Source organism: Morchella importuna (assembly GCF_003444635.1).
Source record: "Morchella importuna strain M04M26 chromosome Unknown Morimp01GS002, whole genome shotgun sequence".
NCBI lineage: Eukaryota > Fungi > Ascomycota > Pezizomycetes > Pezizales > Morchellaceae > Morchella > Morchella importuna.
In genome coordinates this window covers 1,154,344-1,180,626 of record NW_025763399.1, presented here as the reverse complement: position 1 = coordinate 1,180,626, position 26,283 = coordinate 1,154,344, and the positions used below count along the sequence as shown (strand labels likewise).

Here is a 26,283-nt window from a genome sequence, read left to right as displayed (position 1 = left end):
GTTTGTTCGCCCGCAAGTGTAGCTCTAGCTCTCCTTCGGAATTTAATGTTTACCATCATTCACACTCTCCTACTCCTCCTTGGTCTTGAACGCACCCTCCGCTCTCACGAGTCACAGCCCCGTGTCTGGGGTGGCATTCTAATCACAACCGCTGCGTTGGGCTCTGCCCTCGAATACTACCAGCTCTCTACTTTCCAATGGGTGGTAACAGCTATATTATATACTATCTGTTTCCTGGCTGGGGTAGCACTATCGCCTGTCCAGATCCTGTTAGTTTTCTGGCAAAAGCCGAGGAATGAGGTGCGTACAGGCATAGACGTGCTCTATGAGCCGGAGGACGCGGAAGATATCAGCGTGGAGTGAGTTTTGTGCCGTCATTTGTCTTATTATTATTATTCTTGGATAGCTGTTGGACCAAAATATTTAACTGCTTCCAACTCATCTAGCATCATTGCGGTCCATGGGCTTGGTTCAGATCCCGATTGGGCATGGACATACTGGGAAGTCGCTGGTGGGGTCGAGGTGTCGAACAACGTTATGTGGCTGCGGGATCTACTGCCGCATGCGCTACCGAGCGCAAGGATCATGGTCTTTAACCATGATTCGGCGTGGCGGTTTGATGCGCCGGTAAAGTCCGTGCAAGATTGCGGGAATCAACTGTTGGATGCAGTGAGAACGTGCCGGAAGAGTGATGAGGTTGGTTTGGGCATATCTAGTGACGGGTCCGCGGGAATATATATACTTTGAACGCTGACGGATTAATATGCAGGAGAATAAAAGGCGAATAATATTCATTGGCCATAGCTTTGGTGGTATCGTAATCAAGAAGGTTCGAAACCTCGGAGATCAGTCGCCGCCTTCACCCCATCGATCCAAATTGACAGAGTCAAATACAGGCACTTGTAACGGCCGGTCAAAAGAGCGCTGAGGCCCGCTACCAATCTCTTTCGGAGTCGTTTCTTGGCGCCCTCTTCCTCGGTGTCCCCCACGATGGATCCCCGCTGACCAAGGCCGGCGTAGTCGTATCCTATATTACGTACTGGCTAGGCTCACGCACCGAGCTTCTAGAGGCACTAAAGCCGGGGACAGAGGCGCTGTGGGTGCTGAACGATGCCTTCCTGAAGGGATATGGGACAAGTGAACATCATATTGTCAATTTTTGCGAAACAAGGAAGACACAGAAATGGGGGATACCGTTTTTGCTGGTATATATATGCGCATCTCCCGCGCAATGTTGGCGTCAGGAATGCTGACTGATTCGTTGTGTAGGCGGTAGACCATAAGGCGAGTAGTATGGCAGGGAAGGCCAATGTAATGCTGGAGTGTGATCATATGCGGATGAACAAGTTCAAGTCAGAGGTGGATGGGAACTACCAGCTAGTACTGAGGGAGCTGATCGAGATGGTGGAAAGGGTACAGAAAGGTTCGTCAGCGCTGGTTTCAACAAAATAAGATTGATATCTTACCCTGATATATATCACGTTCCTCCGGCCGTACGTTTCTACCACACATAAAGATCATATAGCTGACTTGTCTCTCAATAGACCGAGCTGGTGTTGTAACAGAAGAACTCGAAAGTACCTCACCAACCCCTTCATTATTCCTCCCAACATATTCTAACTGTTGCCTGCCTAGAATGTCTAAGTACCATATACTTTAAGGAACTCGATGCCCACTTTAACAATGTTCCTGAGGCCGATGAGTCAACTTTTGACTGGATCTGGGCCGACACCAGAATCTTAGACTGGCGTGTAGCGAGCCCTGGGATACTCTGGATCGTCGGCAAACCCGGCTCTGGAAAATCAACTTTGTGCAAGTACCTCTTCGGGGGTCTCTCTGAGGAAGCCGAAGACTTGAGTGGCACAATAGTAGCCGAATTCTTCTTCAACGCGCGGGGGGCAAGTTTTGCACAGTCATTCCGAGGATTGCTTCAAGCGCTGTTGTACCAGACTGTCCGCAAGGTTCCTGTAACGTCAAAATATATACTGCCTGAGTACAGAGCGATCAAGGATAGACTTGATGGCGGAGGGGAATGGCCATTGAAACTCCTACTCGATATTCTCCTCGATATCATCGCGGATCCGGCGATCAAATCTATGCACTTACTTATCGACGCTTTGGACGAGTGTTCCGCCTTTGATTCCACCGCACAGACGAGTGAGGAAGATGCATTAACAAGAGAGTATCTTTCGACAATATTTTCTGTAGCTCTCTCCAACTCACGCTTCAAGATACTCGTCACTAGCCGCCATCGACGCTTTCCCGGGATACTTGACGTGGGCTATGAACAGCTCACTCTTGAGACCATGACAAGGAGTGATATCCGGAACTTTTTGGAACGAAGAATAGTGGCTATTCCCGCAGAGCATAGGGAGTTCGTACAGGCAGACCTGATGAGACGGGCATCAGGGGTCTTCCTCTGGGTGAAGCTTGTGCTTGATGAGTTGATAGATGAGTGTGCGGAGATCTCGGATGAGGAGCTGAAGCAAATATTGATATCCATTCCGAATAAACTTGATTCCCTCTACGCTCGCATGCTGAATAAACTTGTTGCTACTCTAAAGGCACCACAACTTGCAGAGACAAAACTGATGTTTGAATGGGTCTCCCTGGCCGAGCGGCCCTTGACGGTAGCGGAATTTCGCTATGCCATCGCTCTCAGTCAGCATAAGTTTGCCTCTACTGACAGCTTCGAGAAATCTGGAAAGGTCCAAAGACTTGATCAAACTCCCGAACGTCTCAAAAGCCGGTCAGCGGGCCTCCTAGAAGTGAGGGCAGATACTGTACAGTTCATTCACCAGTCTGCGAAGGAGTTCTGCCAGAATCCCGCCGAATTTACCTCGCCCTTCGGATTTTCCGTATTGGATGCCCATATTCGCATTGCAGTTGTCTGCACCGAGTATCTGAGCTGGGCTGAATTCAGCTCGATAAGTATCCCGGACCTCCAACTCGAGAATCATCTCGGGCCGACATATCGAAGGGGTGCCACAGAACCATTTCTTCTTTATGCCGTGCGCTGGTTCGTACATGCACAGCTCGCTGATGCAAGTGGTAATCCACTGCTGAAGGATATTGTATGGGTGTTCGCATCATCCAGGTCCTCCGTCTCGCCCGCCTGGCCGCTCTCTTTCGCGGCGCAGAACAACATGCTCCGCTTCCTAACTTACCTTCTTGACCAGGGAATGGACGTTAATCTCGGGGATTATCATGGTAGCCACATCGGAAGCCCCCTCCAACACGCAGCGCAAAAGGGACATATTGAGATAGCGAAAGCCCTAATCAGTAGAGGTGCAGACGTAAATTTGAATCACCCCAAGTTCGGGAACGCCCTGATGGGTGCAATAAGGGCTGGGCAGAGAAATATGGCAATGCTCCTGCTGGAGAATGGCGCGGACCCAAACCTCCGAGCTACCATGGGCGGCACTGCGGTGAATGAAGCTATCGTCACGAGGGATGAATCCTTTGTCAAGCTGATCCTGGACAGAGGGGGGAATGTTAATGACGAGACCGGGAGCCCTTTAAGACATGCAGTGACAAGCCTATTTAATGCGGAGAAACTGGTACAGATATTGCTAGATCGAGGCGCCGATGTGAATAAGCAGGGCGGCAGCCATGGGGATGCTCTTCGTGAGGTGATATGCTGGAACGGAAATGAGAAGGTTGTGAGGATGCTGTTGGATAACGGAGCTCATATTGATGCCCAGGACGGCGACAGATACGAGTCAGCACTCCTCTGCGCGGCCGAGAAGGGAAATATAAAGGTCGTGAAATTACTCCTAGATAGAGGGGCGAGGATAAATGCCCAGAGCGGATGTTATGGGACTGCATTACACGCAGCTGCCAGTGAAAAGGGACGAAAGGAGCTACTAGCACTATTATTAGATAGAGGCGCTGATATAAATGCCTTAGGAGGCCATTATGGGACCGCGCTGCAGGCGGCGGCAGCATACCCGGGCCCAGAAGGCAACGTGGAGGTTGTCAGGTTTTTGTTAGAGCGAGGAGCAGTTATCAACACTGCGGGTGGCATATTTGGTAACGCTCTCCAGGCAGCGGCGCTTAATAGGGGTAACGAAAAGGTTGTAAAACTGCTCCTGGATAACGGCGCGGACATAAACTCAAGCGGCGGCAAATATGGGAGTGCGGTGCAAGCAGCAGCGAGGGGCGGGAGTGATCAGATTATAGAAATGCTTCTCGATAACGGTGCAGACGTAAACGCGCCAGGCGGTAAATATGGAAGCGCGCTACAAGCAGCTGCGAGAGGCAAGAACGAGAAAGCGATTCAAATTCTCTTAGATCGCGGGGCTGATGTCAATGTTCGCGGCGGCAAATTCGAGACAGCGTTGATGGCAGCAGCATACCAGGAAGATGAGGAACTGGTAATCAAGCTGCTAGAGGGAGGTTCAGATGTCAATATCCCCGGCGATATTTGCGGGAATGCCCTTCACATAGCTTCAACCACAGGGATGGAAAAGGCGGTTGAGCTAATCCTGGAGAAAGGTGCCAATGTCAATGCTCAGGGCGGCCAATTTGGCAACGCCCTTAACGCAGCAGCATACGGAGGCTACGAGGCAATAGTTGAGCTTCTATTGAATGTAGGAGCAGACGTTAACGCCCCGGGTATCGAATACGAAAGCGCTCTTCTTGCTGCCGCCTACGAGGGTTTCGAGGGTATCGTAATGTTATTATTGGAGCATGGCGCAGACATCAACATCAAAAGTGAGATCCGCGGAAGCGTTCTTAGTGCAGCAGCTTATAGTGGCCTTGAGGAGGCGGTCGAGGCACTACTGAGTAAAGGCGCAGATGTTAACGCCTGCCCGGGACCTCCGGGAGCTGCTATCCACTCTGCCGCACAAGAAGGCCGGGGGCGTGTCATCCAACTTCTCTTAGATAACGGCGCAGACATCAACCTCAAGTCCGGTTCTCTCCACACTGCACTCCAGGCTGCAGCTTCCACAAACAACGGGGATAAGGTATTGAAATTGCTTCTGGATCAAGGTGCTGAGGTTAATGCCCAGGGGGGGTACTACGGCACCGCCCTCCAGGCCGCATCAGTGAAACCCCGGGGGTGGAAAGCCGTAGAACTGCTGTTGAGCAGAGGGGCGGACGTCAATGCACAGGGTGGTAAGTATGGGAATGCGCTACAGGCAGCCGCTTGGAAAGGAGAGCAGAAGACTGTCGAGGTCCTTTTGGCTGCAGGGGCAGATCCGGGGATGGAGGTCCGGGTCGAGGACTCATCGGAGTCGTTTGACAATGCCATCGAGGCGGCGGAGAAGAAAGGCCGGATACAGCTGGCGGAGATGATATTTAATGCCTGGGTGCGGAAGGTCGCAGAAGCTGGGGATGGTAGAGTGGGGGTTAAACTTCCTTAAGATTTGAGATTGCGTCTCTAGGGGAGGAGGGGGGGTGTTGTATGTCATCGTTTATAAGAGTGTCTATAAATATTAGCTCGGTATATGTATAACTACATGTACACAAATGCATCAGGAAGTTGTCGTTATGGGGAGTTCGCACAATATGCAGCAACCAGGGTAACTCCCACCCTGACACAAAACGGATATGCTCGCAAGGCATGCAGACATGGGTTGAAACCGGGAAGTCGGATGTTTGCAGTCTTCCCGCGAGCACTGCGCTATACGCCCCCCAAGATGTCTCCCCGCAAACGCCGTGTGGGGCAAAATGAATGCGGTTAGGAAGCTTCGCTTGGTCAATTAAAAGCTGTCAGCACGTTTATTTATTTAGGAAAGGATGCCCTCAACAACTAACCACCCCCGGAGATACTTACTTCTAAGGACTAAAAGTGTTAGCTGCTTCATTTGGAGGTCGTTTGTTCATTCCATGCGACGACGATGGTCAAGTCATTCTGACTCTTCTTTCTCTCGTCGTGGCCATCACCAAATTATCTATATCCTTCCGACGTACTAGATTCTTTAACAAGACACAAGGCGAGGAAAGAAACGATGTCTTAACCGCCGTGACATTGTGTAGAGCAGGGGATAATATTATATTATCTCAGTGCGAAGGGTCGAGTGATAGAATATGACTACTGACCCGAGTGATGTAATATGATGCGAGTGATGAAGGGTGATTTAGAGTTCAGGGTGCCGGGTATGGTTTCGAAAGTTATAGAGGTCGATATTTATTTATGGACTACGCCTTGACGGATTGTTGGGCACTTCAATGGATTTGTAACCTCCACCGGCGAACTAAGGATGGGCACGAGATAAGCCGCCTCAAGAGTACAAGAGCTGGAGGGCGATGAGATAAAACAAGACAAAATTTGTATGGGAGTGCAACTTTAACCGCTTATTTCTCCGCAGCTACAAGAATATAGAGGAAAAGAGTATTGTATATGAACTCCTCGGTAGTGATAGTACTTGTACCTGCGGCTAAAGTATCACTCCAAGAGTGCGACTTTGAAATTTTAGTGTTGTTAGGTGGTTTGTGTGGTTACCACCTCCATTTCCGCCTTGTGGAAACCCGCAATACCAACCAACCCTACAACAACTACGATCATTCATATAAATATCTTTCAGATACATATATTAATGTGTTCGGTCATAGAACGATGAAAATGGGGCATCCCGTCCGCTCTGCCATACCCAAGCATCGTATCGCCTAGTTAGTACTGCAGTGGGTGACCATGTGGGAATCCTGGGTACCGAACTCTTTTGTCGATACTTTTTTGCTGAATCAGCAAATACCCCCACCCCCGAGGTAGTTGCTTCATATCTGACTTTCGCATCATTGTAATTTGTCTAAATTTGCGGGTAACCTGATTGATATTCATCTGTAAATAGAAGTGCAATACCGTTGCCAGCTGTGTGATCAATGTCGATGTCGCAGCCCCGCATTTGGGGCGCAACCTGGAGTCAGTGAAGGCTACGTTACCAACCGTTATTTCCCATATTATCCAGTCCCGCGATCGGTGCCAAGTGTTACGGGGATATATACGAGCCATTTGTTGACCACCACGGCTGTTTGTCTCGGGAGTGCAGTAGCGAGTGACATATCATGATTCGTGATACGAGTGATGGTATATGATCCGAGTGAAGTCGAGCTATATACATCATGTATGTACGCCTGTCCCTCTAGAGCGTAACCTTCATGTTCATTTCGCACCAGAAAAATACAACCCCATCCATGCCCCGAGATCTCAAAAGAGGGTGGCTTAGAATGGCAACCCCGTCGCCCTAGTGAATCTCTACCGATCGGTCACTTTGTTTATTTTTTATTTTTTATTTTTTATTTTTTATTTTTTATTTTTTATTTTTCTTAGATGCTGGGGGCTATGCTGTTGGTAAGTTTATTGGAACGGGCACCGTAGCGCGACTCAATGGCTACCGTGTATAAGGTATGAATCGCTCGCTAGATCTACTATAACAGAGATTCTGATTGGTTTGCACAAGCAGTATGTAAGGAACGAGAAACCCGCATACCCTCTAGAGTACCACAGCGTGAGGTGAAATTGTTATACGAGTGCGGGAAGGGTCCTATTGGCCAAGTCGGCCACTTGAATCCTGTTCCAATAATTCCACCTCTCTCTGTATCGGTGGTTCGTGAGGAAGGTCATACTCACTTACGTAACTCCGGGCGGCTCTGTCTACAACTATTGATTGCCCCGAATGTCAGTTAAGTTCACTATGGGGTCAATGATTATTCAGCCAAATCCATCACAAACCTGGAAGCATTTTCCGGCGTAATCTCTGGCGGTCATTCCTTGGTACATATAAATCTCGAAGTCAGTCCCTTTTACTAGGAGAGCGAAGGGGATCCCGGAGGGAGGATGGGGGTGCCGAAGGCATTCCAATATCGAGTACCCCGTAATTATTGAGGAAAAGGTTAATATATGTCTGTAATCCATAATTATAATCCAAGTAGTCGCAAGGTAGACTTCAAAGAAGAGTAGAAACATTCGGGGCCTAGCGATCCTGCTGGCAACCAGTAAAGATGATTTGAACCCTAATGGGTACCCAATACAGTAATTTCACAGTGTGTTTGGTGACATTGAAGACCCTACAATACGCCCTCAAGACTCTCCTGAATTCTTCCTCTTCTTCTTCTGTCTCCGATGGCATAGTTAGTGTGGAAAAAAATATATGTATCATCAGGTTAAGAAAGAACTCAAGAGATATGACTAAAAGAAAGAGCCTGCACATGCGGCAACAGTGCATACATGTATTTACTGAAATGCACATATTGGTTGGCTACGCATCCTTCGGCAAAAGAACCAAAAGTCAAGAAACCGAATTTTAGGTAAATACAGACAGGCATCCATTCGTCTGTTCTCGCAATTCACAACTTATTGCTACTCGACGCTTCAATTACTGCTCCAACCGCTTATTTACACCTGGTCGCCAGGCGGGGCCCCGCGGCTAAAATAAACCGTGTCCAGCTGATCTTGGGGGCCCCGCTCAACGCATTGGAAGATCAGATGCAACTCAAGATAGAGTGAGAGGGAGGTGATAGCGAGACTCCCCTCACAAAATGAAATCCTAATATATAGAAGGCTCGGCGTTGTGGAGGAAGCTATGATAGCAAAGAGGCTACGAAACAACAGGCGACGGAAGGCAGCCCGGAAGACAAGTATAGCTAATTAGCACGAGAACAGGGCAATCTCGTCATAATATTTCCCTCGTACTCCTGGCATAGTCATCCATCCATCACCACCGCCGAGCACTCCATCGTTCCAGCTTTGTCCGTTGAGGAGGACCAAGCGGAACACAGAATTAAAGACAGCAGCCTACGGCGTCAACCGCTCAATGCGTACCCTCCATTCGCCGTATGTAGGTATGTATGTACCCACTGCCCCCACGTTGTTGAATGCATTTAGGTAACCTGCAGAAACTCTGCATCTTAAGAGGCCTTGTTATTCTGTCTTCGATCCTGTCTCGTGCCCAGCCTTCAGGTTGCGGTAGCGAGAGGTACGACCTTTGGCGCGATTTGATTTGGGCTAGGCACCATGCACACTCCATATGGGATTTAAGGTTATTAGACACAATTTAGTTTGCGCTGGGAGGTCCGGAGTCTTTTATGACGGGCTTGGCATCAAGTTGCCAAGAAAGAATAGGTCCAACTGTGATTTCACCCGGGTCTTACTATCATTTAATTTAACCTCCAGTCTTTCTAAACATTACTGATAGAGGCCTTTTTTCCTAAAGATTGCTATAAAGGTCTTAGAAATCTAGCGATGGTATTGATGGTGGAACGAATTCATTCTCTACGGGTTTCGGGGATACACCCCCACCCATATTAAAATGAAACTCATTTCTCTGGTAAATGTTGCAGAGAGCGCTAGCATGAGCCCTTTCGAGCAATGATGTTAGGGATTATGATTCCAGCTGCTGATAATCTACCATCATTTACTCTGTAAACGAAATTGGGGGGGGGGGGAGGGTGGGAGTACATACTTACCGGGATTGTGGTGTGTCGATCAGATGCCACTGTAATAACATCAAAGAGATCTACAAGTTCTGCTTTTCCTTAATGTACAGTTTTTATATCATGATTGATCCGTCGTTCGAAATCAACATAATCACGAGTTACCAAGCGGACTTGAAGTTAAGCCACTCGGGTTTACACATCAACCTGTCGTTCACGATTAGCAATTGGGCCTACACATGTGACATATGATGACCTGCATGCGCCCTACAATGCTTTATAACCAGTCAAGCTTTCCAGGACTACCTCTGGTGAAACACTAAGCGTGAATTCCGCTCCATACATGCCAGTGAAGGGGGAATCTACTGGCCTGCGCACAACGCATGATAAAATGAACTGTTCAACTGATTGCCATAACTACAGCGTGAGGTAAAATTATTGTAGAAGTATGGAAAGAGTCCTATTGGCTTGCCCAGCCATAGAAACCCTGTTTTTAGACCCCTGTTTCTAAAATAATTTTCCCTCTCGCTGTAACAACACTTCCACATATGATTCCGCCGAGGAGATCGAACTTCTTCTCACTTGATACAGGTATCTGCCCAGAAGTATGATAGGCATGCACACACATGTATGTGCTTATTCGTTCCTTCAAAGCTTGACCAGTAGAGCAGTGATGCATATTGATGCTATCGATTTGTTATGTCGGTTTCCCATCCTAGCTCAATCGCTGTCTTCTCAATGGCGTAATAACGTAATACACACACGATTGGAATCCCCCACCTCCGGCTCCGGCGCAACAATTTTAGGTTTTTCCCTCTCTATATATGGCTTTTATTTGATGTTCTGTCTCCAGTTCAGGGAAATTTGCTGACTAGGTGTGTTAATTTGAATTCTTATTTACAGACATCAACTTTAAGCTTAAAGGAATCTTTACTTGAGGGTTTTCCTAACTGTTCATATTGAATTAAGCTATAGATAGCTTGATAAGCACTCCGTCCCTTGCCCGGGGAGACCCATACTGACCGAGAATTCAGGTTCTCCACCACGTCAATACTAGCCGCCGAATCTGCAGCCATGGAATATCTGTATGTGAATTTTCGCTCATTAGAGATCTCACTGAGCAGGGAAATATTGGAATACCATCACAAGGATAATCTTGACAAAGACTAGCGTCTAGCTTCATCTTGGTACCCTAGATTCGTTTATTGGTTAAGGCGTTGCAAAGACCAATGACAGGAGGACATTGTTAATTCTGAATGAATGAATTGTCTTTTGATGATATTTGTTTTTGTTGGTTATATGATTTGTGATCAACCAACTGCGGTCCACCTCACGACGGAGTAATGTTAGAGTCTGTACTCGTGGCTATCAGCCTGCGCGCTTCGCACTTATCACACACCTTCGTTTTGTGGCAGGCCTTAAACCAGTCTCATTCGCTCGTGCATTGCATATCAATAGCCCCCCTAATTGGAGAGGCACACACGCATTTGTCTCACAGCCACGCCAAACCTCAAGTGACAGAAACTATATCCACTTCTCCTCAAAATAAGGCCAGAGTATCGCTTTGGCTACACTAGGACTCGGTATATATGGTCTGTCCCTCGCTGTAGTGCGACGAAGTCTAATATTTAATTTTCCAATTCTTCCTTCTTATTTTCCAAGAAGTTTTCTACCTCGAATCCCGAAGCACTAGACAGAGCTGGCCATTACAATAATTTTTCGTTACATCTTCTTTGAATCTGTCGACACCATAACCGCCTCTAGTGTTATAATTCCCATTGCTTCTTATCGCGCCGGACCGTGTTAGAATCCCTACGACCATACTCCTCCATCAAGAGAAACTCAAATCCTTAAATTGCGATGGCTTTAATCATGTTCCTATTATCCCTAGCAGCCTACGTCTCGTCCGCGCCTATTGCGCCTGCAGCGTCTGTTGCACCATCTACGTCCGTACTAGATGTTGCGTCTGCTACGGACGAAGACCAAAGAGTAGGTTGGACATCGAACCCTACTGGCCGCGGAACCTCGAAAATTATTACCAGCTGCACCTTCACTCTAGCACTCTGCATATGGACTGCAATCCACCCCGATCTCGTCAGGAAGACGAAGCCGAAGAAGACCACCGGGAACGACAACACAGATTCCAGCGGGAGCAAACCAGTTACAAGTTCACCAGCGGCCGCTGGAGCCCCTCCACCTGTGGACGGCGACGGGATTTCATGGATAGGGACTCAAAGGTCTGGGCGCGACACTTCTCCAGTTCCACACCCCGAAAACGACGCCGACACTACCCCACAAAGCCAAACAAGTAGCCCGGCCAATGCTACAACTACGGGCATGGACAAGTGAGGCAACAATGTTACTGAACAAAGCGTTGATACAACTACCCCAGAAGGTCAAAAAACTAAACTTCAGCCCACCAAAAATTCGAAGCGCTTCCGGCAAAAAGTGTACATTTCTTTCAAGGCCCTGTTCATGCCAGAAGAGGTGCTTACGGATGCTCGGAAGCAGTGGATTCAAACTTTCCAACTGTATCGCGCCCTGATCGCTGGACACTACATGTTACACCATTCAGACCAAAGGTTGGTTGAGTGCTGTTGTGGGGGCAAACAGAGTCCTTTGAGGGAACAGTCCTTGAAAGTGAAGGTTATGAGGTCGCTTTATATTCGATATAAATCATTCAAAGACTCTAAGCAAGATTCCGAGAATAAATCACCGCCCGAAGACCTTGACAGTCTCACATTTAGCTATCACGAATATCTAGAATTATTCCTTCTCCCCCCAAAGTGGGATTTATTCGGAAAAGAGGTTGCCTTCTTTGTGGTTCAGGGGGGGTTTGTGAGGAAAGACGGCAGCTTGATATCCCCTTTGGACCTTTACTACGCCTTCATGACCGATCCCAAGAATGTCTGCGATCAAATCAAGGCCGAAGATATCCGCGACAAGGGCAATGCAAATGTTCTTACCAAAGTCATTGTATGTTTCCAATGCGGGTGGTATGTCATGAACCTCGTACTTAGACTCATTTCGGGCCTCCCTATAACATTTCTCGAGCTACATGTGATGATTCACATTGTAACGACTTTAGTGATATATATGTTTTGGTGGAATAAGCAACTGGACGTCAGCGAGCCGATTGTACTAGACATCCCCCGGTTGAATTATAATGCGACTTGGGCAAAGACACCAATAGAGGCCGTACAACCAAGTGACGACTCATGGATGCTGCCCTTCAATACAGTATGGGCTGTGCCACCAGCAAAAAACAACCAACATCACTGGGACGAAGCCATCAAACAGCTCGATGATTTGAAGGCAGATTCCAAGTGGTTGAGGGACAATCCCTCATTATACGAAGAACCCAAGTGGGGGATGAACGAAAGTGGAATATTTCAGCGAATATTATCAGACTGGACTGAGTTTTTTAAGAAAAAGCCTCCTACGACCGACGAAAAGCCCCCTGTGACCGGCGAAAAGCCTCCTGCGACCAGCGAAAAGTCCCCTGCGACAGGCGGGGGGCCGGATTCTAGTACTAAAAAAACAATGCGTTTGAGACTCAAGGGTTGGGCAAAGTATTGGGTAAAGAATTGTGCATTCTATATCACCTACGCAGGTTTACACGCAACCGTATGGAGATCTACCTTCCCCACCAAGACAGAGCAATGGGTATGGAGGATATCATGTTTGACGATCGCAATAACACCCTTTCTGATCGCTTTGGGCAACAAGATTCTTACCAAGATTCTTGAAAAGTTGAACCCTTCAGCGAAGGACACGCCCTTAGGCCGCCTTTTGATGGATGGCTTCTTGCTTATCTTATATCTCGGGGGAGCCTGGACACTACTAATCGAAAGTTTCCTCAGTCTAAGGAACCAACCACAGGGGGTATACCGGTCACTCGACATGTCTATCTACTTTCCCCACCTTTGAAATTATCCAGGGACCTACGGTTGTTTGTTGGGGCGACTGAGGACGATGGAAGGGGAAGGTGTGCGGTTCATTTGTTTTCTCCTATTCGTTCTTTACCGTGTTCCGCTTTATATTTTCTTATGTGATCTGGCTTTGATATAATTTTATTGAATGTATTTGGTGTCCCGTGGGCAATTCATTTTCTTTGTTTTGTGCAATGAGGCCGGGGGATGTTGAAGTAAGAAGGTATATAGTACATAGATTGCCGGGTGATTACATGTAAATATTATAATACTCGTATCATGTCGAACTTTAGCCTTGACGTGGGGGCATTTCTTAGTCCGATTAAAACAGAAAGTAGTCACGGTTCGTGCCAGGTATTCGGGTTCTATACATTAAAATTAACGAGAACCGGTTGAGCTTCTATTACAATCACACATTATCACTCGCGTTTCCCTTCGACAAGATGTTTTGTTAACATGAATAAAAACAACATTATAATATAGAAGGTGGTTAAATCTCGGAACAACCGCCCTGCAAACGAAATCCTGGGTAGTATAGTAGGACATGCAAATTTTGAATGTACAAATTAATTTGTAGATAAACCCTTTTCGTCGCTGATTGATACGGCCATCTTGTTACCCAACTCCTATTTCCTTCGGAAAAATGGATAGACTATCAATCCCGGAAAGACGGACCGCCCCGAGACGCGGCCGAGGTTGGTCTCGAGATATACGGCAAAACTCAGTTTGTCACTACTTACCTATACACTTATCCCTCAAAATCGCGTTACCCCCCGCCTCTCCCCGCGGCCACCACGAAAAAAACACCCTCAAACCACAACCTCCCCCCCCGCGGGGGCTAATGGGTAAACACCGGCAGCTCCCCATATCCCCAAAGGCGTAACAAGATCCAAAAACCACCCCCCAACACCAGCAAAACAGGCCGGAGAAAACGCTACCCCATAATTACACCCCCGGGTACCCAAAAAACTGATATAGAACATACTAACACGCCCCTCCACCCGAAATCGGGCAGGAGTGTTCTGCCTTTCAAAGTGATGGCTTCAATTAACGGTATCCTCAGTAGTGGGTTTAATTGAGTCACGGATTATCACTCGCTGCATATCCCACTCGGAGAGGATTTTTCAATTTATTCGTGGGATAGAGATTACATGTCCTTTACGAGAGGGACTTGCATACCCGATCTCCCAAGCTACGGTGAAACAAATAAATCGTTTGATCCTTTTGGTGATCCCCGCGCCGTCAGGATCAGTGATCCAGAAGACCTCCGATACCGACAACCCCACACAGCGCGCCCCACAACCACCCAGTCTCTCAAATCTAAACAAAAAGCAATGCCGATACCTCATACCTTCACCCCCAAAAAAGAGGGAGCAAAAAATAAGAGCAAAAACAGAGTTCGGTACCCAGGATTCCCACATGGTCACCCACTGCAGTACTAACTAGGCGATACGATGCTTGGGTATGGCAGAGCGGACGGGATGCCCCATTTTCATCGTTCTATGACCGAACACATTTAACATGCTATTTCTCAGCTATTTATCCACAACTTTTTTTGTTTGCGGTGGTGTTTGGGGGATGTGTTTTCTCGAACCGTGAAGTGTTGGGTTAGGGTTCGCGCGCTTGTTGCAACGGGCGCAGATCGTGAAGCCTCACCACACACATAAAAAACGATCATCACTCTCACCTACTAGAGCACCAACACAGGAGGTTGTGTACCAAGAGAAAGAGCACTCCACCGACCGGCGCTGGTATGGTTCTCAGGACGCTGCACTCTATTTTCCGCCGCAAAGCCAATTCCTCACCATCTCCAGCCTTGAGCCTCTAGCCACTACCACTCCAGCCACCACGCTATCTTCACTTCACCCTCCGGTCCGGTAGCTAGAACAGAGCCTCTACAATCCAACCCAATCCAATCCAATCCAATCCAATCCAATCCAATCCAATCCAATCCAATCCAATCCAATCCAATCCAATCCACACACTACACCCCTCTATCTACATACTCTACGCAACCCACCACCACCTGCAGCTCTACACCCCCGGCCTCCGCCGCCCTAAATACAACGCAACAAGGCCATTATGCACCCCCCCTTCATCTCCTCACCGAACGACCACCAGGCCATCCATTGTCACACTCAGCGCTGGTCAATAGCATTGTCTGCCACCTCAGTCGATCGAACATTGCATTGTCCCCCGGTGATGGCGTCACACTCACCGACGGCACCACCCCTGCCTACTCCCGATCGTCACAGACTATCACTCGGTCTTGGCATGGCGATCACCAGCCGCACCGGTAGACTGGTGGTGAGGGTGAGTGAATGTTCAGATGCTAGATATAAAGGCTCTAACACGCCAGGGACGAGAGGTTGTTTAGTTTAGTCCTCAGCATCTGCTCGCTAACCACCACATCCCCAACCACAACCACAACTACAACTACAAGTCACATACATACCTAATACCACACCTCTATCCCCCACAATGTCCACCACTACATGCACCGACTCCGACTCCCCCACAACCTACACCCCCATCCCCCTCACGCCCGAGCTCGCCCCGCTGATGGGCCACGGCACCCCCGACACCTCCACCTCCGGATCCACCGAGGAGCCGTCGAAAAAGAAGATCTCCAAGCTGCTCGACACGCCCGCGCACGTGCTGCTGCTGCTCAAGAGCTGGCTCGGCTTCTCGCAGGTCGAGCGGTGGCAGATCGAGGAGGAGGAGGCGCGGATCATGTTGCTGGGCGTCGAGGAGGAGGACGACGACGAGGACGAGGGCATCGATATGCATATGCGTATGGGTGATGAGTCGGGCGGCGAGTCGGGGAGTGGGGAGAGTGATGGGGAGGTGGAGTGTTAGTGCGTTGAGAGGGTTACGTTAGGTATGTTGTCCCTGTGCTTGTGATTTTGGTGTTGTTTTTGATTGCTATGCTGCTGGTGAGATGGATGCTGATGCGGTGGTGGTGTTCTAGAGCCGTTTTTTTTATGATGTTATGAAAGTGGAGTGGAGGGGCTGCGTGCGGCAGGACCGCGGGGGGGAGGGGGGCTGTTTCGGCTGTATATATTTTGCAAGCTTTCTTTAATCTTATCAATGGATCAACCAATATATGACCTATCACACGCTCTCTGACACGACGTCGCACTAACAACCTGTGCAATTAAGCTGCCTCGCACAAGCACTCGATAATTGTACATGTAACGGGACGTCATCGATCATAGTCCGTCCAACTGGCTGTGTGACCAAGCTAAGACCCCCGAAAACCCACTTGATCCACAGGCATACAAAAAAGACACAGCTAGCATCAACCTTAGTAAATGAGGGGGGCTTCCTACCTTCCTTCCTCTCCCACTCCATCTCCCACTCCAATCACGCGTCTCCCTCTCCATCACCAAAACAACTCCACATCCCCCTCTAAAACCACAAATCCATCACTCGACCCCCACCCCATCAGCCCACAACCTCAAACCCCCATCACGGTATCACACCCGCTCTCACACACTCCTCACTAGCCCACCCCAACTAACATCCATCAGGTTCCCCCCCCAAAAAAAATCATGACACAGATTCGCCGCAGCGGGCGCGCCGAGCCTATCGTGCACTCCGTCAAGCTCCAGACTGAAATCTGCCACCTGACCATCCAGCGCTACGAGGACCGTCTCGTGATGCTCGACGAGGACGAAAAGTACATCAACTCGCTGATGATCCAGCTGGACGAGCTCGACGTGAGCAGCGACGAGTACTACCAGTTCATGAGCCAGCTCATCATCGTCTGGAAGGAGATGGAGGAGCTGAAGGCGAAGATTAAGGTCCTGAAGGAGGAGCTGTCGAAGTTGATGTTGAAGGAGTTGCTGGATGAGGTCTAGGTGGTGGGGGGGTGGGAAAAATTGGGTATGTGGCTTGTGCCGCGAGACCTAGGAAAAGAGTACATGATATTTCTTTTTTTTTTCTTTTTTTTCGAAGAAACGTTTGTTCCAGCTGAGGCCGGTTTGTGGCTTCCAGCTCGCGACGAGTGTGTGATAATGAGCCCCAGATGGCAGTAATACCTAGGGGGACGCATTAATAATAATGATACAAAAACCATGTGCACCCCACTCCATCTATCCTCCGTGCCATGTAAACTTGTATATCCGCGCCGGAGTTGTCTGTTTATAGAAACCTTCTGTGCAGAGATAGCGATCTATCCAGGCAATCTGCTCATGTTTTCAGCATGTGGGACCTTAGCTGTAAGACACAACTCAACTACCCTCAACCCCCCCTCCCTCATACGACTGTCCTCGCAGAGAATAATTGAAACTCAACCCCCAAACCCAAAGGTTCACGGCCAACCAGGTATAACCTAACACCCGCTTTGCCGGTGGATGCCACGCCGCCGTATCAGCTCCAACCATCCAGTCCGAAAGTCAGCATACAAGTATAGCCCATGAGGATGCCCCGGCCGAAGAGCTAGAGGCTTGGGAATACTCTCGACCTCCCTCATCCCCCTCAAACCCGCCCCGGCCAGCCCTTGAAGTCCGATACTGCTGTTCTCGAGGTGATTCCGGGGAGGGCGCTATTTTTCTGAGTGAGGAGGTGCACCTATTCTCTCATGCAATCGGGAATGCAAAGTGGGGTGTAAGTAGTCAAGAGCTATGTATCCTTGGATGTACAGTTCCCGAGGTATAATCCGTCCTCGAGCTGACAAGGACACGAGAATGTTTATCCTCGTGGGCCACAACAACCCCCGCCCGGCTCCCTCTCCCGCCACATCACCTTATATCAAAAAAGACTTCGCCACATCACCCCTCTCCCCTCTACCACTACTAGCAGTCGAGCCGGGATCCATCTCAGGTGAGTTCGACACCCCCCCCCCCTTCCCCCTCCCCATATTTTCGGACAAAGAGTACAACTAGTCCCATAAGATCTCGAGACCAAAAGCCGCCATTGCAAGCCGACAAATAAGAGACACGAATAACGAAGACCCAAATACCCGGTGGTTCAATTGATGTCTTGACGAGACCGCATGTATAGTTCTAGGCCATAAATCATGGGAAGGCGCGGCGTAGCAACCTCCCGGGCCACCACGACTACCCACCCAGCAACCACAATTGATCCTTTGGAGAGCTGGTTTTTTGTACAGTTGTTAAATAGTAGCTAAATAAAAATAATTTGACATTTAATATCTTGTGTACTAACCCCTTGCTTTTATAACAGCTCTATTCTCCTAGGCATGCTCTCAACTAGCTACCAAAGAAATCATCAGGTAACAGTTCCCAGCAATGAATTAGACCTTCCTCCACGAGGGGCTTTAATACTTAAGGTGATCCAGTACCATATGCCAAATGGGGGTACTGTTGATGGTAAAGCTTCTTGAGGTGTACAAAAACATGTTCAATGGGATAGAATAGGCAAGCCAGTCCTCCAGAACATCTACCCTATTCCCCTCCAACCAGAGTTGTCAGACTCCGGTTTTTGCCACAGCAGGGAGGCTGGTCATTCCCTCCTAGCTGTCTGGCGGGGTACATGGTCTCTGGGCGCCATCGGTGGTGGTGAAAGATTTTGTGTTCAGGCATTGCGACCTCGCGCCTTCCCATGACTTATGGCATGGCGCTGTACATAGATAAACCCGTCTCCGAACTGTCCCGGGTCTTAAAACCTAGTATCGCAGACTTGAGGAGGGTACCCTATAAGTAGATATCGATGAGCTGGCTCAAATTGCGGGCCGAGAGGGCGGTCGCCGACAATCTATGACAAGCCAGGTGGCCGTCTCTTGCGTGTTAGCAAAACAATGTCGACGTCCTGAACCGCCCAAGGCGTCATCCTTATTCCACGACCACCAAAGAACCCGAAGCCCAACACAGTCCTCGCGCACAACACGATGCGACAATAACCCAGGCCCGTAGCAGCACCCACTAAAATCACATTTTTGCGCACGACATATCAGAACACACCCCCACTCAAAACAATACCCCAAGGACCTCCATGGCCACAATACACAGGCAATGGAGCAAAAGGAACGACATCGGCAGGATTTGAACCTACGCTCGCGAACGAAACAGATTTCTAATCTGTCGCCTTAACCACTCGGCCACGATGTCATGCTAAAACAACCCTGGTCAGTCATCCTTGGGCCTTGGCCTCTCGGCCCCACCACACCACACACTAGGACCAAAAAGATTCGAAGATGGAAAAATGTAGCATCCTTGTTTATATCTTTGGGGCGCTGGTAGGATCTGATGCGTTGTGGATTGAGTCTTGTTGTGGCGGAAGCTTGCTTGATACATTTTTGGGGGGGTCTGAGGTGGGCGAGTGATATTCTATGATTAAGATATAAAATAGGTTACACCATCTTGAATGAAAAATACAAGATCTACTGCGCCATTTCCTGCTCATACAACTCAGGCAGAGCGGTGTTAATACCGGTATTTCAACTGCTTAAGCTTTCGTTTCCGCTCTGCACTGCGAGTTCCTCTCATGCCCGTGCTACAGCCCATGTCCCCGCGGCACCGATATCAATGTGGCCCAGGGATAGTAGATTCAGAAACATGCGCGCAGTGAATTATATCTCAAGTGTTATTGAGATTTAACATTACTGTTCCTGTATGCATTTCATTAATCTTTGACCGGATCTGTAGATAAAATACTGTTTCGGACCTGCTCAGATCCGGAGGAAATGACACATAAAACACGCCACCCATCCACAGATGGTCATCTATCGCTAATACAAAGCCCCCAACCCCCTATGCCGCTGGAGATGCATGGGGAGTTATATTAACGTTACCTTGGCACTCGACAAACCGTGGAGGTGATCGAGTGATACCTTATGACTCCCATGCTTAACCGCTCCCCCCCCCCTGTATTTTCCGCGAGGCGACTACATTACGGGGAAACGCGTCCGGTAGCGTGGAAAACTGGGATTATTTGAATATTGGGTATTGTGTCTGGTCTATCTCTTCGTCTGGCAAAAAATGCTGACCCCCCAAAAAAAGCAAACTTTTGTGTGGCTTTACTAAAAGATCCTGTTATCTCTCTTATCAAATAATAGATCTCCCATACAAATCTAATTCCTCTATTATAGGGAGGTCAGCATTGCCAGACTAAGGGATAGTCCCTCCGCTGTCCCCGCGGATAAGGTTAAGAATATATGAGAGTGGGTATAATACGGAGAACGAAAAGAAGACGCAATCTGTAGTCCCGGGTCTTATCATTTCTCTCTCACTATACTCAATCATATTCCGAGAAGCTGTGGGCTTTAAGTATTTATTTGAAGTTGAACTTTAACTTTTCGCAACGGTCAGGTCCGGATTATAGATATCTATATATGCCTTATCTGCGCCTCCAGACCGGACGGGCTATGTGCTTATGGTCCGTTTAGTCCCTCATTTTGCCGGGACTATAGATCGGCGCCGAACTGTAGATATCTATGGGTCATGAGCGATCACTCGGTTTTGCCGACAATAGAAGTATAAGTGTTGGGGAATTAATATATTGGGCTCATATACGCAACTCGTGGGTTGGAAAACGGTTGAGCCTTGCAGACCGTAGATCAGTGCTAGAACCGCAGGTATCTACACTAAACCGTGGATATCTATGCAGGACTATAGATATCTATATGGCAGCACCATTGTCTAGCTATGCCAAGCTGCAACCCCATAATCCAGACTATAGTTATAGTCGGTCATGGCCCAGCCCCCATATGGTCGGTAGTCAGTCCCTGATACCTGCTCAAGACCGACTATAGCCCGTAGTCGGTCCGGTCTTAACCTCCAGGATCGACGGACTGCCCCGTTTTAAAATTACTTCGCATCCTCGAGGGTCGATTGCATGCATCCATCACCCCCGAAAACCACTACGTCGAAATCCGACAATACCGCGTTAGAGAACACCATTAACCCACCCTCTCAATGGCCAGTGTACTACTTGTTAGTAGAAACCTCTGTAGACTCTAGATTCTAATTCGATCACCGTCCTAAATAAATCGGCCATGTGATAAATTCCCCGGAGCGCATGTAAGAGTCGAGTGATATTACATGATCCAGACGGCATAGCTCACTAGTAAAGACTACTCCAGTGTATAGAAACCCATAGATCTTGCCTTCCAGATATACACTAGGTATATCATACTCTCTAGTCGGTGTTAAAATATGGGGACAGTCCAATATTTGGGGCTACCGTGGTCGTAAACTAAACCTTTACCCATCCCTTATGGTCCCCTCCCAGGCCTATCAAAGCATACTGACCATCAACTCGTGGGGTTCGAAAAAAGCGGCTGGTACTAATAAGTCCTTATCAGTAGTAGGATTCCATAACGGACCATTAGATAACGCCGATGGATTTGTTTCTCCGTTCAACAGGAATATCTTGTTGACTTTCCCATGACTATATATAAGTAGACACCGAGTTAGACCCAGTGTCTCGGGTCTCAACAAATTGAGCTCCCGTACTTGCACAGCCACAACCGCGGCTCTATTCCATGTCCATATAGTTCTAGCCGAGCATGGATTATAGAATTATAATTATAATCCTATGGCAGTTGGCGTTACGAGTTAGAGTGTAAAAGCTGAGAGTATGCACTGTTTTATTCATTCCCGAAACATACCCTAATACCTCCGATCCAGTATCAGCTATAATGCCGGCCGGCCGGAAACTCTGGCGAATTAAATTGATTGCGGAAGAATTCACCAGCATGCTAGTGCTCGGCAATATATATATATAGCATACAAGATTAATCTCAAAACTCTTAATTTTTAAACCGAATCCAGTAAAACATACTCGTGGTGAAGTTACACAATGTGGGTACTAGTAGTAATATAGATAGCGCACCTTAACAAAACACCAGCCACAACTTACAACCTTAGCGCCCCATGCAACACCAAAGTTCCATTGCTACCCCTGTCTTACGATATATCCGGAAACAAAGCTCAAAGCCCCCAACCCGCAGCAACACCCCACCAAACGCCCAAAAAACGTTGAAAACGAGTGATACTCCATGACTCCACTTTCTCCGCTCTTCACACGAGCGACAACGACATCCATCAGACTTTCCCCAACCCACAAAAAAAAAAGACCCCATGTTTTTTTCTTCACGTGGACCCCTCACCCGCGCCCATTGGCCGCGCGATAAGCCCCTCTACCAACTCACTGCATGCTATCTCTACACTCTACATATCGTATGTATCCTTCACGAACATTAACCGGCTCGGCACATGTCAGAAATAAACAACCCTTCAAACTCCAGACGAAAACGCCCATATCATGCATCTCTAAAGTATTCGACATGACCTATGTACCCCTCGGAAAGCCCACCATGTGACAAAGCTTAGATACGACAGTCCAGATCGCAACATCTTCACTGGGCCACACACACGAAAACGGTCGCCCCCCCCCTCCCTCCATAAAAAAAACAACGCCTCTATCTCGCACAGCACAAGAATCCTCCTAATCTACTTACTGTATGACCTGCATTAAATCTAACTGGGCATCTACATTAACCACCACACACACTCCGCCAAGCTACATCTGCACCCAGTCCAACATTCACCACCAACACCGACACCACCACCCCTAACCCTTGTGAAACTATATACCCTGAAGATGATCTTCCGGAACAACTCCCCCGGCCCCCGGCGCCAACTTTATTTTACCCTAAAACAGAGCTTGTTCCCCGGGTAGCAGATGACAGGAGAGCAGTTACCGTACCTTCCCTCGCTGGGCCCTGGTTGGAAGCGGACCCGAGTAGCTGGGTTGGGCTGGAGGGAGGGAGGGTTCGCAGAGGCGCCAGGGTTCGGAGATATGCAGGTGTCGGATCATGGTGGTGGTGGAACAGCCGAGTGGGTGCCGAGAGGTTCCCTTTTTTTTTTTTCTTTCGGAGTATGGTGATATTGGGAGGTGGTGGATTGGGGAGGGTAGTTAGTAGCCAGGGTAGATAGGTAGATAGGTAGAGTAGCTCTGTGAGCTTATGTCTCGGGCGTCGAGCTCCGGAATACTGCGTGCGCCGCTATTGGTCGGTGCGCTATATGTATGTATGTAGTAGATATAAGTAAATACCTACCTATCTAGCCATCTGGCTGGCTGGCTAGCTATCTAGCTAGCTACTACCAATTGACGCGCCCACGTAGATCTAAGTACTGGAGTAACCGTACCTCCAGGCCTATTACAGATTGGACGGCCAGCTTACTCTGTACCTATATACCCAGCTCCACACTCGTAGATAACCTACAATTAACCCAGAGCCTAGCCCGGAGTCAGGCCAAAGTAACATTCTCCCTCCAAAAACCCTGATATCCATATGTACTGGTCTCGAGTGTATATACCAACCCGTAAGTAAGACCACCGCCGCCGCCGCGGAGGATAGAGTAGAATGAACAAAAGCGCAGTTCGCAAGAGGACAGAGTAAGCTTTGTTGGGTAAAACATCAGCTTGCAGGAGTTACCTAGGATAAGTATGTAGCTAGCTGGCTAGCCTATCGATCCGGCACGATCCGGCATCTAAGACAGCATCTACATCGTGGGGCTAGGACCGGTATTGGAGCTGGAGACGGTGGAAGGGATGAGACTCGCAGACGCAATGTGTGTCTTGGGCGAGGCTAGAATGTCTGTGGAAGCTTAGTAGTGTAGCGTACGTAGGTGAGTTGAGATTGGAACAGTGTAGGAGGTTGGGATGGGAATAGTGTAGAGTAGGTTGAGATGGGAATAGTGTGAATCAAGTGGGTTGAGATGAGAATAGTAAGGAAATAGTCTTGATAGGTAGAGATTCAACATTCGGAAGGCCAGTCAATAGTAGTGAGTAGTAGTATGCCATCAAGCGCTTTACTCAGGTAAGACGCAAAAGTAGAGAAAGCCAGTATTCCATTCGACGAGCAACAGAGAAGACATGAGGCCATTATCACAGAACCAGACAACACGAGTAAAAATCCATTCCTCTCAGGGTCTCGCACTCTATACTGAACAGATCCAAACAATCCAAACACCACCGGTGACTCACACCAGCATCAAGACGCTGGTCCTAAAGCCCTGCCATCCATTCCGAAACGACCCGCTCCTCACCCACAACTTCAATTTCGCCCACTGACTTCATGACTGCCGTTCAGGCTTCATAATGCATTACCGGCACGGTAGTTTCAGAGCTTGTAGAGCATCTATCGATTCGATTCGATTAACCGCGACTCTAAGCTAAGTCTATCATAACCCGAGGTTATCGTTTTTGATATTGCCCAGCAGCAGCCAATGAGGGCCATCATGCATAACCAGCAGTAATAGAACAACGGCCATGACTCATATCCGTTCCCAAACCTCTGGAGTAAAGCAAGGAGAAACCAAGCCAAGCTAGTGGGACTACCGTTTCATTACCCGCAAAAGAAAAGAAAAAGAAAAAAAAAACGTGCCTCCATATCTCCGGTAGCTGAAACACACGTGAAAAAAATAGATCTCTTGGCAGATCTCGGGAGCCATCTCGTCTCGGGAGTTTCTCGGTAACTGGACAAGTCGGCGTATGAGTCAAGGCCCATGTGGAGTTTAGGTATGTGCGGAGTAGTAGGTAGTAGGTAGGGCAGAATAGGGTCTGATTCCTTCGTCACTTACTCCTCGGCCCGCGGTGTGGAGTGGATATGGATGGAGGCTTTTTTTATTTTTATTTTTATTAGATTGATCTCATGCTAGATTTCCCCCGCAAAAACTTTGATTCCTCGGGTGTTCGGCGGGGTGAGATTGATAGCTCCCCCTAGTAGAGTGGGAATAAGGTATGTATGCCCATGCATGCAATTCCAACAGCATCTTCTTCTGCCTCCAGAGCGCATACCCGGTTGGTACATACACTATATCCAACCTTGTTTGTGCTTCTCCCCGCCTTTTCCCCGTACTGTAGCGAGCGTATCAGAGAGCTTCTGGATAAACAACGAGCATGATGATGATGATCAGGATGCTGTTGATGGACAAGATCATCCGCATAGCATAGCATGAGCATGAGCATGGCATATGCCGGGAAACATCGGAGCGTCACATGGAGAGATGAAGGTCTGGAGGTCTGGTTAAGCTTTTCGATCTCGTCCAGAGGGGTAAAAAGAAAACGTGTGTCTGAACCCATACCGGGAGGTTTCTGCTTTGCCCTCGGTTATCTGATGTCTTGTTGCTAAGGCCGGGTAAGGGTGGTGGATGGGGGGTGGGAAACATACATGATGTACGACGTTGGCAGCGAGTTAGCGGGAAACATCGGAGCAACGCGACACCAGTTGCAACAGGAACAGCCCATCATCGCATGAGGGCATCGTCAACATTCATCGTGTATGTTGTACACATGTCATCAATCTAAGGTTATTCCGCAGATGTGTGTATATCTCATCTCGGCCTGTTAACCCGGACACATCCCTTCCCCCGCATGGACCCCCGGTGCGGCGACGGTGATGAAGGTGACGGTAACGACGGTCGTTGCTTGCGGTGAGCCGAGATGGGGCCAAGGAGAGGTAAGGTGGGGGCGGGGGGGTGAAGGGGCGCAAAAAAAAGCTTGACCACCGCCAGCCACATCCACCGCCACCATCCTCCACCATCGGTAGTTCATTCCTTATCCGCTGTCTCTCGGCTGGTCGGTCCCTCTGCTTCTGCTTGCTGATGCTGTTGGTTCCCCTCTGCACGGTAGCGTCGTTGTCGTGTGTTGTCTTTGCATGCCATGCTTCTGGCTCCTTTCCTCAAGCTGCAAAATTAGCGAAAGCTGGGGAACTCGGGAGGAGGGGGGGATCTCACTTTTCCTGAGGCACTGGTGTCGAGATCTCGTGATACCTGCAATTAACATAGACTATGCTGAGTAGAGTAATGTAATTTCAATGGCATTTCTCGTCAACAATTGAAAGAAAGAGGACAAGCAGACGGTGAATGCGCCGCTCTGCTCCGTGACGTTGCTTTGTAGGACAGGAAAATTTTTCTTTCCAACGCTGCTTTGCTCTCCTCCTCCTCGTCGTCGTCGTCGTCGTCGTTGTTGCCGTTGTCGATGTAGCACATCCATCTGA

At 48.6% G+C, this 26,283-nt stretch overlaps 7 protein-coding genes across 7 annotated transcripts; 6 read left to right on the top strand and 1 right to left on the bottom strand.

Moving 5' to 3' along the window:
* Positions 1–45: 45 nt before the first annotated feature.
* LAJ45_01203 (uncharacterized protein) lies at positions 46–5,369 on the top strand (the record flags this gene model as incomplete). Its single annotated transcript, XM_046110800.1, has 7 exons — positions 46–359; positions 447–696; positions 770–829; positions 897–1,205; positions 1,270–1,423; positions 1,545–1,577; positions 1,636–5,369. The coding sequence occupies 7 exons, from the start codon at positions 46–48 to the stop codon at positions 5,367–5,369; spliced, it is 4,854 nt and encodes a 1,617-aa protein (XP_045975978.1).
* Positions 5,370–11,250: 5,881 nt separating this feature from the next.
* Positions 11,251–11,727, top strand: LAJ45_01202 (uncharacterized protein; the record flags this gene model as incomplete). Its single annotated transcript, XM_046110799.1, has 1 exon — positions 11,251–11,727. The coding sequence occupies one exon, from the start codon at positions 11,251–11,253 to the stop codon at positions 11,725–11,727; it is 477 nt and encodes a 158-aa protein (XP_045975977.1).
* A 126-nt stretch (positions 11,728–11,853) lies between these two features.
* LAJ45_01201 (uncharacterized protein) lies at positions 11,854–13,308 on the top strand (the record flags this gene model as incomplete). The annotated part of the gene is made up of 1 exon (XM_046110798.1): positions 11,854–13,308. One exon carries the CDS (start codon positions 11,854–11,856, stop codon positions 13,306–13,308), a length of 1,455 nt encoding a protein of 484 aa, XP_045975976.1.
* Positions 13,309–15,392: 2,084 nt separating this feature from the next.
* Positions 15,393–15,687, top strand: LAJ45_01200 (uncharacterized protein; the record flags this gene model as incomplete). Its single annotated transcript, XM_046110797.1, has 2 exons — positions 15,393–15,623; positions 15,679–15,687. The coding sequence occupies 2 exons, from the start codon at positions 15,393–15,395 to the stop codon at positions 15,685–15,687; spliced, it is 240 nt and encodes a 79-aa protein (XP_045975975.1).
* Positions 15,688–15,791: 104 nt separating this feature from the next.
* LAJ45_01199 (uncharacterized protein) lies at positions 15,792–16,306 on the top strand (the record flags this gene model as incomplete). The annotated part of the gene is made up of 3 exons (XM_046110796.1): positions 15,792–16,104; positions 16,179–16,191; positions 16,282–16,306. 3 exons carry the CDS (start codon positions 15,792–15,794, stop codon positions 16,304–16,306), a joined length of 351 nt encoding a protein of 116 aa, XP_045975974.1.
* Positions 16,307–16,864: 558 nt separating this feature from the next.
* On the top strand, positions 16,865–17,173 carry LAJ45_01198 (uncharacterized protein; the record flags this gene model as incomplete). The annotated part of the gene is made up of 1 exon (XM_046110795.1): positions 16,865–17,173. One exon carries the CDS (start codon positions 16,865–16,867, stop codon positions 17,171–17,173), a length of 309 nt encoding a protein of 102 aa, XP_045975973.1.
* An 8,661-nt stretch (positions 17,174–25,834) lies between these two features.
* LAJ45_01197 (uncharacterized protein) lies at positions 25,835–26,275 on the bottom strand (the record flags this gene model as incomplete). Its single annotated transcript, XM_046110794.1, has 3 exons — positions 25,835–25,970; positions 26,021–26,056; positions 26,208–26,275. 3 exons carry the CDS (start codon positions 26,273–26,275, stop codon positions 25,835–25,837), a joined length of 240 nt encoding a protein of 79 aa, XP_045975972.1.
* Between the last annotated feature and the right edge of the window lie 8 nt (positions 26,276–26,283).